The following is a 15,276-nucleotide window of genomic DNA, read 5'->3' as shown; positions in this document are numbered from 1 at the left end:
ACATCTAGTCCTCTGCCACAAATTAACCGTGTGCCTGAAATAGCCATGTGACTTCAGGAAGTCACTTTTCTCAGCCTTGGGTTCTTCAATTAAAAATGCAGAAACTGGTCTGGAGCAAGGATTAGTCATCCTCTGCTTTCAGTAGCCTAAGGCTTTTCAAATCAGTTTCAGAGGCTCAGCAAGGTATGAGGGGAAGACAAGCAGGAAGGAAACAGAGAAGGTTGTGCATTCAGGTGCTTCATCCCTAATTCCCTAGAGCAACAGCTCAACGTTTCTCAGTTTTTACATAATGAGGTCCTATAAACTATAATCAATACTCATAATGGTGACTTTGAGTTCTAAAGGGAAGGCTCATCATGTTCCTCATAGGCCACAGCCTACATCTTACCTACCAACAAGGTTTACTCCCAAAGTCCATTTGAAAGCTGCCTAAAAACATATTATCTCATAGAAGTTATGCTATTCAGTAGCAATGAAATTCACAGGTCAGTGTACAAAGACCCATGTAACTCCAAGTATTCAGTCATGAAACTTCCTGCCACATGTGACAAGGTTTCCCTGTGACAATGTATTTCTAGTTCCAATGTGGAATGCCAGGAATATGTTCACTCTGTGCCAAGCTACCAAGATCGGTCCTGGCCCTGCTGAGGGGTTTTGTTATTATTATTGGGTGATGAGAGGCAAACTTAGCCAACAAATACTTATTACAGATCATCTACTATGTACCAGGTATTATGCTAGTCACGGGTTTAAAATGACAGGCAAAACACAGCTCTGGCTCTCACGGATTGTGCAGTCTTGCTCATGTCTCATACGGCAGAGAAAGGCTCTGCAGTCATGGCAGTGGTTCTTACTATGATTAATCACGGACAAGTCAAGTAACGTTCCCAATCCTTGGGAGGAACCCTTCTACAAAATGGGTATAATAACTGTAAACATAAAAATGTGGTTTTAAGGGTTAAATGACACAAAGTATGCAGAGTGCCTAGTAGTGCCTTACACATGGAAAAGTCTCAGTGTTAGGAATTTGATGATATAATAATGATAATGTTTTAATAATGAAGATGTTCTAAAATGCTGTGTCCTGCTTTAATCCAACTGCTTTCCTTATTGGAGTAAGCTCAAAAATATTACTAAATACTTGAAACTACATTTATGATTTCATTCTGACAAGTTCAACTGTTTACATTCTAAAAAGGATTTTTCACATCTCAGATCAAACTATGAAATATTAGTATTATTCCATAAAAAAACTTCAAGGTAAAACTGTTAAAAAAAATTATATATGCAATAATACATACTTTAAATGGGTCTTAAATACCTTAAGAGTCATGGGAATACAGTCATGGAAGGAAATAAGTTCTTCATTCAAAAAGAAAGTGACAGATCACTTAAGAAAGAATTGAGATGAAAGTCACATATAAACACTAAAGCATTTTGTGTAGCAGTGTCTTTGGATTGTCTAATTTGAGAGATTAAAGAAAACCTCACACAAGCACTGCTCTCCAGGACCTTGATTTATAAACTGTAACCACTCCTGTAGCTGTGGTGCAAACTTCTTCAGTGAATCCTGGAACATTATGCAAACAATTTCACCATATGTCAATACCTCAAAGAACAAAAGAACCAGTTCTTTGTGTTTCACAATCCAAGGGCTTACCAGTGAATTATACTAGAGCAAAATCACACAGTGATGAGAACTGAGATTGCAGAAGCCTAAGTATTGAACCATCCTATAATATTCATATAAGCCTTTGTGCTGTGATCATTTTTCCTCCAAAACATTATTGCTGCAAATCTAAATTTAAAGACTATAAAAACAGCTGTTTTGTAAGAGACAGTAGGTAAACACAGGCCTTTTTAAATTTTAACCTGGAGTAACCTATAGAGAAAGCAGTTTACCTAACTTATATTGGATTATGTTTTATCTAGGACAAAAACCAAAAAAACTCAAAACATCCACTCATTAGGCATAAGGCACAATCTAGTTAGAAGATGCACAAGAAAGACAATAGTAGGTAGTAATAATTATTATTAAATATGCTATAGACTCTAAGCATTATAAGAATTCAGCATTTCCCCCACTAAGAGGGCATCTGAAGGCATCTTCTGAAAATACAAGGTGTAAGCTAGACCTTGAAAGACAGTTAAGATTTAAGACTGGAGAAACTGAACATGGGGAAAGAATGAGATACTATGAACAAAGTAACAGAGGCAGGAAGTCTTGGGCAATATTTAAAATGGCATTAAGCCATTACCCAGAAATAGCTAACTGTGCCTGACTTCTCTCTAAACATATATCTAATTCCTGACATCTTATTTAGTGCCAATTCCTGTAAATTCTGCTGTATAATTTATGTAGCTGACTATTCATTTCTTTCCCTACAACCATGGTTTGAGCCCTCAATATCACTTGCCTGAATAACCTTAACAGTCTCCTAACTCATCTCATAGCCATCAATATTTCTTTCCTTTTAGAAGCACAGATGCTTTGTAAAACTCCATTTTAGATTTCAATGCTTTTGTTATTTTGTATAATAAATAAAAATATTTTCTGTGGTATTAAAGCTAAAAAAATCTGTTAAGAAAAATTAAACTTGCTAAGAACTCTATTAAGCCCTGCAAGTATCATATATTTATATCCTAAATTAAATCAGTTAAATCTGTGAAGTGAAAGAAAGCCAAGCCAGCAAAACTGTCAAAAAATGTACCACAAAACCACATAATCAAGAGTGACTAGTTTTCTCTTCTATACAGAATACTGTTCTTGGGGTTGGGTTTTGTTTGTTGTTGTTTTTATCCCCACATACAATTTGCATACCATTGATGTAACACTGAGTTTTGATGACACTAAGGAAGAGTATGCACATGGCCGCACACTAGGTACATAAAGTTGAATGACTACGTAGACAGAAGAGCTACAAGATTTATTCTCACACATAAATGAGAGCCACTTGTAAATTAAATTTTAAAATGACAATTTTAAAATTTCAAAGACAAGATCGAACTCCAGGGTGGAAGGCAGGGATTGGGGGAAAAAAATAAATAAGAAATTCAACTCAGCAAGTACTTGTTACATATTGATTATATGCATGGCACTGTGATAGAATGCAACGGCAGATAGGAAAATGAGTAAATCAGAGTTGATAATATGATAAAGTCATAAACATACATAACATGGCTTGGCTGTGTCCCCACGCAAATCTCATCTTGAATTGTAGTTCCTATAATCCCCACATGTTGTGGGAGGGACCCGGTAGTGGGGGAGGTGAGGGCGGGGTGCAGTTACCTCCATGCTGTTCTCGTGATAGTGAGTTCTCACGAGATCTGATGGTTTCATAAGGGGCTTTCCCCCCTCTTTACTCTGCACATCTCTTTGCTGATGTCATGTGAAGAAGGATGTGTTTGCTTCCCCTACAGCCATAAATGTAAGTGTTCTGAGGCCTCCCCAGCCATGCTGAACTGTGACTCAATTAAACTCCACAGTTTATTGACCTCAAAGTCAATTTGACCTCAAAATTGAGTCACAATTGACCTCAAAGTCAATTTTCCAGTCTTGGGTATGTCTTTATTAGAAGCATGAGAATAGACTAATACAACATACAAGTAACTGAACATTCTATATAGGATGGGGATTAATTTACCAAAATTGTTTTAATGGAAGAATGGCACAATTATATTTACAATTTAAAAAGAAAACTATGAAGTAGGAAAAAAATGATGGTAAGGTGGCGATTAAAAAAAAATAATGATTAGAACCAGTAATAAGTGGAAACAGAAAGGAAGAAAAAAAATTAAATATGCTCATGACTTAGCAAGTAGTCAAAAACTGTTCCTAAGTGACTAAAAGAATAGAAAGAGCTTAGATTATTTTCTTCTAAGACCATAGAAGGATACAGAACTCTAGGTGATAAAATCTAGCTTAATACAAAGAACACTAAAACTAGGTGTTCTTTGTATTAAGCTAGGGTTTTTCATTACTACATTAGTCCCTGGACAACAATGAAACCAACTAATGCTTCTGAAAAGTAACAATAAGAATCACTACAAGGTCGACAATGCTGACTATCACAATGAATGTTGTGGTATTAAAAAAAAGAGAGGAAATGAGTTGTTACTTTCTGAAAGTAATATACATTTTTCCAAACTAGAAATGCATTATATAAACAGATGAACATATGGCAATACTCAAGGTCACTCATGCAATAGCAAGAGAAAGTGGAAACATTTCACAATGATAGGAAATTATACAACCTTTTCTCTGAAGTCAGCCACAACTGATAATGCAGTTTTTATCTAAAAACATTGCTACCTGGTTTCATGGAACTGTCTCATTTATCTGCCTTTTAAAATGTTTCAAAACCATTTCAGTCACCAAATTTCTACAAGAGAACTAATATATTCTATCACACAAATGATTAAGAAAGATAATAAAATTCTATACAAAGAAGTATTTCAGAATTTGTAATTTCTTCTAATATTTGTTTGGCCTATAAGATCAAGTAAATATACACATACTAAGTGTTGAATAAAAAGACTGAAATGTGCCTAAATTGGTAACTGTGGATATCTCTAGGTGGTGGTACTATGGATGCTTTTTTATTTTCTTTTTATACTCAATATATCTTCCTAATTTTCTGTGAGCATAGAAATCATTCATTATCAAGGAAAATGGTTCTTCTAAAGCAGGAACAATGCTAAATGGAAGCAATTCTGATTCTGTATGTCTAAGCTAACTGCTTCTGCAGAAATGTTAAACTCAATAATTCAAGAAAAGGACTTTGGCCGGGCACGGTGGCTCACGCCTGTAATCCCAGCACTTTGGGAGGCCGAGGCAGGCGGATCACGAGGTCAGGAGATCGAGACCATCCTGGCTAACACAGTAAAACCCCGTCTCTACTAAAAATATAAAAGAAATTAGCCGGGCGTGGTGGTGGGCACCTGTAGTCCCAGCTACTCGGGAGGCTGAAGCAGGAGAATGGCGTGAACCCGGGAGGCGGAGCTTGCAGTGAGCTGAGATCGCGCCATTGCACTCCAGCCTGGGCGACAGAGCAAGATTCCGTCCCAAAACAAACAAACAAACAAACAAAAAAAAAAAACAAAGAAAAGGGCTTTATTCTCCTATCTTCTGTGTATTGAGAAAAATCTCTGATTTATTAAGATTGATCCTCAATTTATTAAGCAAATTTTCATTACCAGGACATCTAAACACAACCAACATGCCTGGCTTTAGACATACAAATAGGCTTTTCTTTCATTAGAAAAATCTGCAAAATGTTAAACAAATACAAGTGTTAGAAATATCTGTTAGGAATTTAAAAACATGATTTTAAAGTATATGTGTTTATAACTATTATTTTAATGTGAAAAATCCTAAAATTTATTGAATGAAAATTTGAGTACCTAATGCATCTCAGTCAAGATAATCTTTGCTAAATGTTGGAAAAGAGGCTGGCTTTTTGGCTTCCAAATCTATATTAGACCTTATCTAGTTCAGTAATTTTCATACATTTTACTGGCACTTAGTGTACATTTAGTTCTGTTTTTCTAAATGAACTACTCTTAAGTAAAACATCAATAGAGTTAAAGATAATGATTGGGCTCCTTGAGGATCTAAATCTTTGTTATTTAGTGTTAAGTCATTACTTCATTGTCTGCAGAATCCCTAAAGCATCTTCATACACCATGGTGTGGTTTGAAAACCAACACTCTCATCCAATCTCCCTCCCAATCCTCACCACATACCCTTACAGTAAAGGAATCTGAGATCCAGAGAAGATGACGCCTTAGTTACTGCCTAGGCAAGAAGTAAAACAAGGCCTTTTAATTTGAAGTTCAATTCTAAATCTTTTCCATTATATTTTTCCTCTACCAATTCTACCCAATATGTAGTCAATTTTTATTCAACATATATATTCTAAGCCTCGTGTTAACTGACTCCCTAGATAGCCAAGGTTTCTTTGGTATTTATGTATGCACATATTTGTATGTGTGTGTGTGTTACTGCAATACCTTACAGATTCCCTAAAGTGGTTCCAAGACTCTTTCTTTTAACTACACTTCTCTCTCTGTTGGGAATGCCTTCTGCCCTCTTGCCTATCTAGCTAACTTCTTATAATTCATTTTTTTAACCACTTTACTGCCTTATCATTCACATAACAATGACTCTTCCAAGCGTATGATTCAATGCTTTTTAGTAAATTACCGAGCTGTGCAACCATTGCCATACTAGTTTTAGAACATTTTTCATCACCCGACTAAGACCCCTTATGTCCATTCACAGTTAATCCCTGTAATGCCCAGCCCCAAACAACCATTAATTACTTTCTGTCTCTACAGATTTGCCTTTTGGGGACACTTCATGTAAATAGAATCAAATAATACATGATCTTCTATGTCTGGCTTCTTTGATTGAACATACATGTATTTAATATCTACCCCATGACTTTAACTCTTCCCAAGACATTAGTAGAGACTTCAAGGCAACATCCATACCCTCAAGAGTCTAGGAGTAAGATAAACCTAATCATACTCTTCTACATAATCAATTCTATGATTAATCTATGGTCCTGAAAGCACAGAAAGACTGGCACAGGGCTCTTAGTGACAGGAGGCAACTGCTCTAGCAATAACAAGTTTAACAGAACCAACCAAAGTAGGAAGCCAATCGAGCAATAGTAATAGAAGAATCCAGGCCTATAGACAAGTCTTTGGGGGTACAAACCATAATAACTGTGGTAGTGGAGATGGTAGAAAAGGACCCATTAGCATAAAGACCCCAATTCCTTTCCTAGGACTATCAGTAAGGCAGAAATGGCTCTCTACATCTCCCCAAATCTCAATTCTCTTAATAGAAAATGCTCTTCAAAGTTCACTTTCTAAATCTTCTCTTATGCCCTACTCCATACAGTAAAAGCCACCATCATCTTTCCTCTAAATGACTGTAATTTAGAGGATTTCCTCAATTCCAATCTTGCCTGGCAATAATTCAATCTCCACATATTGGCCAAAGCTTATGTTTTAAAAAATTTATCAGATCAAGTATTTATACTGCTTAAAATGCTTCAATGTCAATCTGTGTCACTTAGGATAACACCTAAACTCCTAATGTTGGATGAGAGCCTAGTGATCCAGCCCTATCCACCTATCCAACCTCAGGTCACTCTTCCCCTTGCCTGCTATGATCCAACAAGCCTTTCCTTGGTTCCTTTAACAAGCCAAGCTCATTCTCACTTCAGGGCCTTTGTACTGACTGTTTCCTCTGTATGGAATATGCTAGTTCCTTCTTAATTTGTATCGAATCTCAAATGTCACCTTCTTAGAGATACCTCCCCGACCTCAGTAGTGACTTAGTCACTCTCTAAATACCAGTCTACTTGAATTTCTTATGCTTACCATTATCTAATATTTATCATTTTATTGACGTTGTCTCTTCTGCCCACTAAAATAGAATCTCTTTGAGAGCAAGGACCCTATTGGTCAAGTTTATTACTGTATCCAAAGGCACTTAGAAAAATAAGTAGGTTAACAGTATTTGTTGAATGAATGGATCACTATTCTCTTTAAAGAAGTCTAACTTGGAAGCCTCTAATACACTTTTTATTTTACAAGGAAAATTTTCATCAGGAATATGGAGTTTGTGGTAGAGAATTTTATTTTATGACAAGCCTGCAAGATAGTGCGTATCAACTGGCTGTGTGTGTGAATGTCTGTGTGTATGAAGGAGTGTTAGATAGTTATACAACGATTTTTACCATCATAGTGATAACAAAAATTTTCTGTTGGCTAATAAACTACAAAGGTAATGAACAATACTCAGTGGTTGATTCTGAACTCTGCATGTTGTTTCTTTAGAAAACAACAAAAACAACAGAATAGTTCAAAGGGGGTTGATAAATTGATAGCTGAAAAGTCTGTCTATTTCTAGGTTAGAAATTTCATACCGCTACTCTGTAATCTACTCTGTTCAATAACTTGATGGCTGTTTTTGAACTCATGGAGAGCTCTTTCACGGAGATGACAGAAGGCCTTTTCACAGTGGTTCTCATCTCCCTTTTAAAAAACTGATCAAGAGGGCATGGCAAGATAACCTCTCAACATCCTACATTTAACAAGTGTATACTGGGAATTAAAAATGTACTCTTCCAATCCTGCCATGCCAAACAAAAGATAACACAGTTCTTTCACTTTCTAAGTTTTTAATTTGTCTAGGTTGGTAATTCTCAAAGTATGATACCTGTAGCAATAGCTTCAGCATCACCTGAGAATTTGTTAGAAATACAAATTCTCAGACCCCATCCCAGATCTACTGTATCAGAAAGTTTGAATATGAAGCCCAGCAACCTGTCCTACAAGCCCTCTAGGTGATTCTAATAAATACTAAGTCTGAGAACCACAGATTTAGGTTACTGTTTCTTCCATAAGCGCTAGTCCAAATAGTAAAGAGAAAAAGGCCAGCTATTATAAGGAAGAAGACTTTGTCAAAGTACTTGCAATATGCAGAATATCTATACATTTATGTTAAAATTTAAGTGTGTTATGCATATGATTTTTAATGCTTTTTATATTAGAAAACTGTACAAAATGAATCAATAATTACCTCTTCTGATATGAATAATTTCAGTGGTACAGTAAGTATATCTTCATAGAAATGTGACCACTATATAAGACAGAACCTAAAAAGGCACCTCCTGTTTTTCATACAAATAGTCATTTCATATCCAGACTAGATAATAAAACTAGGCTAGGGGAAAAATGGTGTGTGGCTGTTTAGAGAAATCCCACACACAATTGTGAGAAAGTTTTTTGAAAAATAATATATGTGAATATGACTGTAGGTACTTACATGAAGACTGCTAATTCTCACCGTAAATTCCCACTCAAATACCTTCACCCAATTTAGACACGAGAACAATTACACTTTACCTAACTATCAGTGTGGAGGATCAGAAGGACAGGGTCACCCAGGTTTAGTTTTAACCAGTCTATAAAACAGATTTATATGGGATGTGTTCTATTTTTATGCTTAAAAAAGAAGCAAAAAAATTAATTAAAAATAGCTATAATTTAGAGCAAAATATGATGGAGAAAGGGCTAGTTAACTTTCTTTACAAGACACAAAATTATATGAAATATGGTAAAAATGTATGTCCTATTAGCTTAAGGTTTACATATCTTTATTTATCAAATGATAATTTCTCTCCTTTTTTTCTTTCTTCTAGCAGTTATCAATTCTTTTTTTTTTTGAGATGGAGTTTTTACTCTCGTCACCCAGGCTGGAGTGCAGTGGCGCGATCTCGGCTCACTGCAACCTCCCCGCCTTGCGGATTAGGGTGATTCTCCTGCTTCAGCCTCCCTAGTAGCTGGGATTACAGGTCCCTGCCACCACGCCCAGCTAATTTTTGTATTTTTAGTAGAGATGGGGTTTCACCATGTTGGCCAGGCTGTTCTTGAATTTCTGACTTCAGGTGAACCACCTGCCTCGGCCTCCCAAAGTGCTGGGATTACAGGTGTGAGCCACCACGCCCAGCCATCCGTCATGAATTCTTAAAAGGCAGTATTGTCACAAGCTTGTCCAATCTGCCTTATTTTGTTGTTGTTTTTCTGTTTTGTTTTGTTTTGTTTTAGGCTTTTAGCAGCCTGAAGCCATGGTTTTTAGTTTCTGTCTCTAGTGATAAGCAGAAAAGAGGGATGCGGAAGGGCCCAATCAGCAACAGAAACTAAGAACCCATGACTGTACTCTCTCCCTTGGACACCCCCAGAAGGGAAGAATACTGGACTAGGGATCAAGAGTTTTAGCTCCATCTACCTACCTGAATGACCTTGGGAACATATTTTGGCATCATTTTCTCCATCCCTATAGCATTCTTTGTAGCGCTAACATTTTATAGTTCTATGAAAAGCATTCAACTTACTCCAACACAGAAATGTTCAAAAGGGTTTCAAAATGGGAAAAAAAGACTTGAATGGGCAAGGTTTTTTAAAAAGTATGCATTTTGGACCAAAAAAATAGCAAAATTCCATGCTAATTTAACATAACAACTAAGAGCAAGTGGTGAATACTGTCAGGTCAGGTCAATCATTTATACTTTTTCTCTAGTTCTTCACAAACACAGGCAACATTTTGACATAAAAAGCCAGTATTAGTCAATTAAATTGAACTATTCTCTCCAAGTCATACAGAAAATATAGTCCTCTAAAGCTACAGACATAGCATTGGTGCCTGATGCTAACGTATCTTCTTGAAAATATCTATTTTTAAATTATGTGTTTCAGGAAGACACACTGGGAAATACTTTATTTCACAGCTTCTAAGATGCACGTTGTTTTCCTATTATGATACATCTGAAAATAGGAATGTGTCTTAATAATTGATGTTGTCTTAAAACCACTGTTAGCCAAGCAGCAGTCATAGTTGTCATGGATTATCCATGTGTGAACATCAGAATACAAACACCAAGCTTGGAAAATGAGTATCAGTAGCTAAGAAGTAAATCTTGGAAACAATTGTGGGGCACTCTAACCCCTCAGAACCGAGACTGTTGGACACAAAAATAACTAACTTTACACATCAATAACTGCAAACCTGGTTTAAAAGCCTATATCACTGGCTTTTAGCTTTTATACTGATTCTATTAAGAAATGCAGCATCACAATGCTCTTGACAGCACACAAAACAATACTATATGAAAAATCATGGGCCTTGACAATGCTGAGTACGTCATTTGGATTAGTTTATATTTTCCTTTTTATGTAAGTACAAGTTGGATATAAGGTTAAAATCATTTTCTAGCTAAATCTAAACGCTCGATTCCAATAAGGGGGAAAACCTAGCATAAAAAAATTAGTGTTAAAAAATTCAGTCTATGTATATACTAAGTAGTCTAGTATCAAATAGTAGTATGTTTTATGATTCATAAAATACATGTATTTTCAATTTGTGGAAAAATAAAACATTTTTGTTTAATTCCACTGAAAAACCTCCTTTGTTGCATTACCTGTAAACCACAGCAGCCTACAGCATTCATTATGGAGGCATTGTGAATAACTCTATAAGGAATTCCCAGCTTTGTTGCTCTTAGAACAAGATCACTGTGTGTTGTAGCCCTGTAGTGAGAAAAGATTAGATTGGATTAAAGCAAACAACACTTTTAAGACAGTAAAGCTATAATATTTCCTGAGTTCATGTCAATTAAAGAGGCAGGAGCACTGCCTTTCTTCAAATTCTTCCACACACCTGCATAAGGCTTTCATCTGAGCTTTTTAGCAAGAAAATGCAAGACTAAACATGCCCTTCAAAATGTTGAGTTGCTACTATAACACTCCTAAAGCAGCCTTGGCAGCTACTTAAGAAAGGGACCTTTACTTGCCCTTTGTCCTGTAAATACCTGAAAAAGACATCTATGAAATATAAGCTCAGCGACTTAACTCTTGAGCAGCGATTCTTAAGCTCTTTGGTCTCAGAGCCCTTTTAAATTCTTAAAATTACTGCTCTAAAATTCTAAATTAGGGCACAACTAGAATCATTGCTCTATTTTGAAGGCTTTGTCTTTGTATTTAAAATATAAGGCAGAATATACAGGTATACCATGAAGATATTGCAAGTTTGGATCAAGATAACCACAATAAAGTGAATATCAAAATATAGCCAGCCACGTTAATTTTTTTGGTTTCTTAGTGCATATAAAAGTTATGTTTATACTATACTGTAGTCTGTTAAGTGTGTAATAGCATTATGTCTAGAAAATGTGCATACCTTAGTTTAAAAACACTTTATTGCTACAAAATGCCAACAATCATCTGAGCCTTCAGTGAGTTGTAATCTTTTTGCTAGTGGATGGTCTTGCCTCCATGTTGATGGCTGCTAACTGATCAGGGTGGTGGTTGCTGAAGATAGGGGTGGCTGTGGCAATTTCTTAAAATAAAACAGTGAAATCTGCTGCATTGATTGACTTTTCCTTTCATGAAAGACTTCTCTGTAGCATGCAACATTGTGTGATACCATTTTACCCACAGTGGAACCTCTTTCAAAATTGGAGCCAATCTTCTCAAACCCTGCTAGTAATCTATCAACTAAGTTTATGTGATATTCTAAATCCTTTGTTGTCATCTCAACAATGTTCACAGCACCTTCATCAAGAATAGATTTCATCTCATGAAACCACTTTCTTTGCCTGTCCATAAAAAGCCACTCTTCATCTGTTCAAGTTTTATCCTAAGATTGAAGTAATTCCATCATATCTTCAGGCTCCACTTCTAATTCTAGTTCTCTTGGTATTTCTACCATATCTACAGTTACTTCCTGCAATGAAGTCTTGAAGCCCTCAAAGTCATTCATGAGGGTTGGAATTGACCCCTCCCAAACTCCTATTAATGTGGGTATTTTTACCTCTTCTCATGAATCATGAATATTTTAAATGACATCTAGAATGGTGAAGCCTTTCCAGAAGGTTTTCAATTTACTTTGCCCAGACTCATCAGAGAAATCACTATCTAGGGCAGCTACAGCCTCACAAAATGTATTTCTTAGATAGAAAGACTTGAAAGTCAAAATTACTCCTTGATCCATGAGCTGTAGAATAGATGTTGGGTTAGCAGGCATAAAAACAATAGTAATCTTCTTGTACACTGCCTGAGCTCTTGGGTGACCAAGTGCATTGTCAATGAGCAATAATGTTTTGAAAGAAATCTATTTTTTTGAGCAGTAGGTCTCAAGGGTGGGTTTAAAATATTCAGTGAACCATGCTGTAAACAGATGTGCTGTCATTCAGGTTTTCTTGTTCCACTTACAATGCAAAGGAAGAATAGATTTAGCATAATTCTTACAGGACCTAGGATTTTCATAAGGCTGTATATATGAGCACTGGCTTCAATCTAGAGTCACCAGCTGCATTAGCCCTACCAAGAGTTAGCCAGTCCTTTTAAGTCCGGCATTCGCTTCTCCTCTCTAGCAATTAAAGTCCTACAAGGCATCCTCTTCCAATAGAAGGCTGTTTCATCCACATTGAAAATCTACTGTGTAGTGATTCATCAGTTATTTTAGCTAGACCTTCTGGATAACTTGTTTCCACAGCTCATACATTTATGTTATAGAGACAACTTTTTTCCTTAAACCTCATGAACCAACCTCGGCTAGCTTGGAACTATTTTTCTGCAGCTTCCTCACCCGTCAGCCTTCATAGACTTGAAGAGAGTTTGGGCCTTGCCTTGGATTAGACTTTAGCTTAAGGGAATATTGTGGCAGGTTTGATCTTCTATACAGAACACTAAAACTTTCTCCCTATCAGCAATAAGTCTGTTTTACTTCCTTATCATTAGAGCATTCGTAAGAGTAGCACTTTTAATTTCCTTTAAGAACTTTTCCGGCCAGGTGCGGTGGCTCACACCTGTAATCCCAGCCGTTTGGGAGGCTGAGGCAGACAGATCACGAGGTCAGGAGATTGAGACCATCCTGGCCAACACGGTGAAACCCCATCTCTACTAAAAATACAAAAAGTTAGCTGGGCATGGTGGCAGGTGCCTGTAGTCCCAGCTACTCGGGAGGCTGAGGCAGGAGAATGGCGTGAACCTGGGAGGCGGAGCTTGCAGTGAGCTGAGATTGTGCCACTGCACTCCAGCCTGGGCGACAGAATGAGATTCCTTCTCAAAACAAAGAACTTTTCCTTTGCATACATAACTTGGCTGTTTGATGAAAAAGGCCTAGTTTTCAGCCTATCTTGGCTTTCCTTTTTCTTTTTTTTTTTTTTTGACACGGAATCCCACTATGTCACCCAGGCTGGAGTGCAGTAGCGTGATCTCGGCTCACTGCAACCTCCACCTCCTGGGTTCAAGCAATTGTCCCTGCCTCAGCCTCCCAGGTAGCTGGGATTACAGGCACCCACCACCATGCCCAGCTAATTTTTGTATTTTTTGGTAGAGACGGGGTTTCGTCATGTTGGCCAGGCTGGTCTTGAACTCCTGACTTGAGGTGATCCGCCCACCTCAGCCTCCCAAAGTGCTGGGATTACAGGTGTGAGCCACCACACCCAGCCTCTTGGCTTTCTATATGCCTTCCTCATTTCTAGCTTTTGATTCAAAGTGAGAGACACTTGACTCTTTCACTTGAACACTTTGAGGCCATCGTAGGGTTATTAATTGACCTAACTTCAGTATTGTTGGGTCTCTGGTAAAAGGGAGGCCCAAGAAGAGAGAGAGAGAGTTGGGGGAATGGCTGGTTGGTGGGGAGCAGTCAGAACACACACAACATTTATCAATTAAGTTCGCCATTTTATATGCGCTTGGTTTATGGCAACCCAAAGTACAACAGTAACATCAAAGATCACTGATCACAAATCATCATTAACAGATGTAGTAATGAAAAAGCTTGAAATATCACAATAATTACCAAAATGTAACACAGAGACAGGAAGTGAGAACATGCTGTCAGAAAAAAATGGCACCAATAGGATTGCTCAATGCAAAGTTGCCACAAACCTTCAATTTTTAAAAAATGCAATGTATGTGAAATGAAATAAAGCAAAACACAATAAAACAAGGTATGCCTGTACATAAATTTTCACAGCTTGTCACTCAGTCTTTATATGAGAGTCCTATCTCATATGATATTGGATTTTATATCTGTCCAGAAGTCATTTTATTTATAACTGTTTTCATTTGGTTACTGTGTATAATTAGGACGTGTGTATGCGTATGTACATATGTGTGCATATTTGACCTGTTGCCTTTCCTTTTTTAAGATAAAATCTCAAGATTCTAAGTAGGTAGACTGGAGTAAAGAGAGACTATAGATAAATATAAACATGGACACAGTGAAATGTAACCCCTTATCAATTTAGAACTGCATTTTAAAGGCCTTTTTCCCTCCTGATAAAAATTCCAGGCCCTACTGGGTAAAGCAACATTAGCATGTCTGAGAAACCACATGCAAACAAGCAGAACCTGTGGACTGGTCAATGCATACCAAGTAGGAAGATAAAGGGCTTTTACTCCATGGAGCAGTCAGATATATATTAACAAATGCCCACCAGGGAAGCCTGTTTTTAATCACATACATAAAATAAAACTGATATGAAAAATATCATTAATTTGATTTCAAATAAGCTTTTAAAAAATAACATGAATGTCAATTATAAAGAATTGTTTTTAATATCACCTTCAACAGAATCTCACTACTTAACATTAAGAGTAAAGAAAACTAAATCAGTTTTCTTTGAAAACTGGTTCAAAATTACATCTCTATCACAAGTTTATTTAAAATGAGTAGACACATACATATAC

The 15,276-nt window shown here is 36.8% G+C and overlaps 1 protein-coding gene across 5 annotated transcripts in view; it reads right to left on the bottom strand.

Annotated features, from left to right (window-relative positions):
- The window catches only part of DPH5 (diphthamide biosynthesis 5), a 36,064-nt gene that overhangs the window by 12,611 nt on the left and 8,177 nt on the right, over positions 1-15,276 (bottom strand). For all 5 annotated transcript variants that reach the window (XM_063652536.1, XM_054475578.2, XM_054475562.2 and 2 more), the window contains exon 4: positions 10,998-11,106. In XM_063652536.1, coding sequence (XP_063508606.1) covers positions 10,998-11,106 — 109 coding nt within the window. The remainder of the gene's footprint in view (positions 1-10,997; positions 11,107-15,276) is intronic.

Source organism: Pongo pygmaeus, chromosome 1, assembly GCF_028885625.2.
Source record: "Pongo pygmaeus isolate AG05252 chromosome 1, NHGRI_mPonPyg2-v2.0_pri, whole genome shotgun sequence".
Taxonomy (NCBI): domain Eukaryota; kingdom Metazoa; phylum Chordata; class Mammalia; order Primates; family Hominidae; genus Pongo; species Pongo pygmaeus.
The sequence above is the reverse complement of the archived record's forward strand: the minus strand, read 5'-3'. Positions and strand labels throughout refer to the sequence as shown.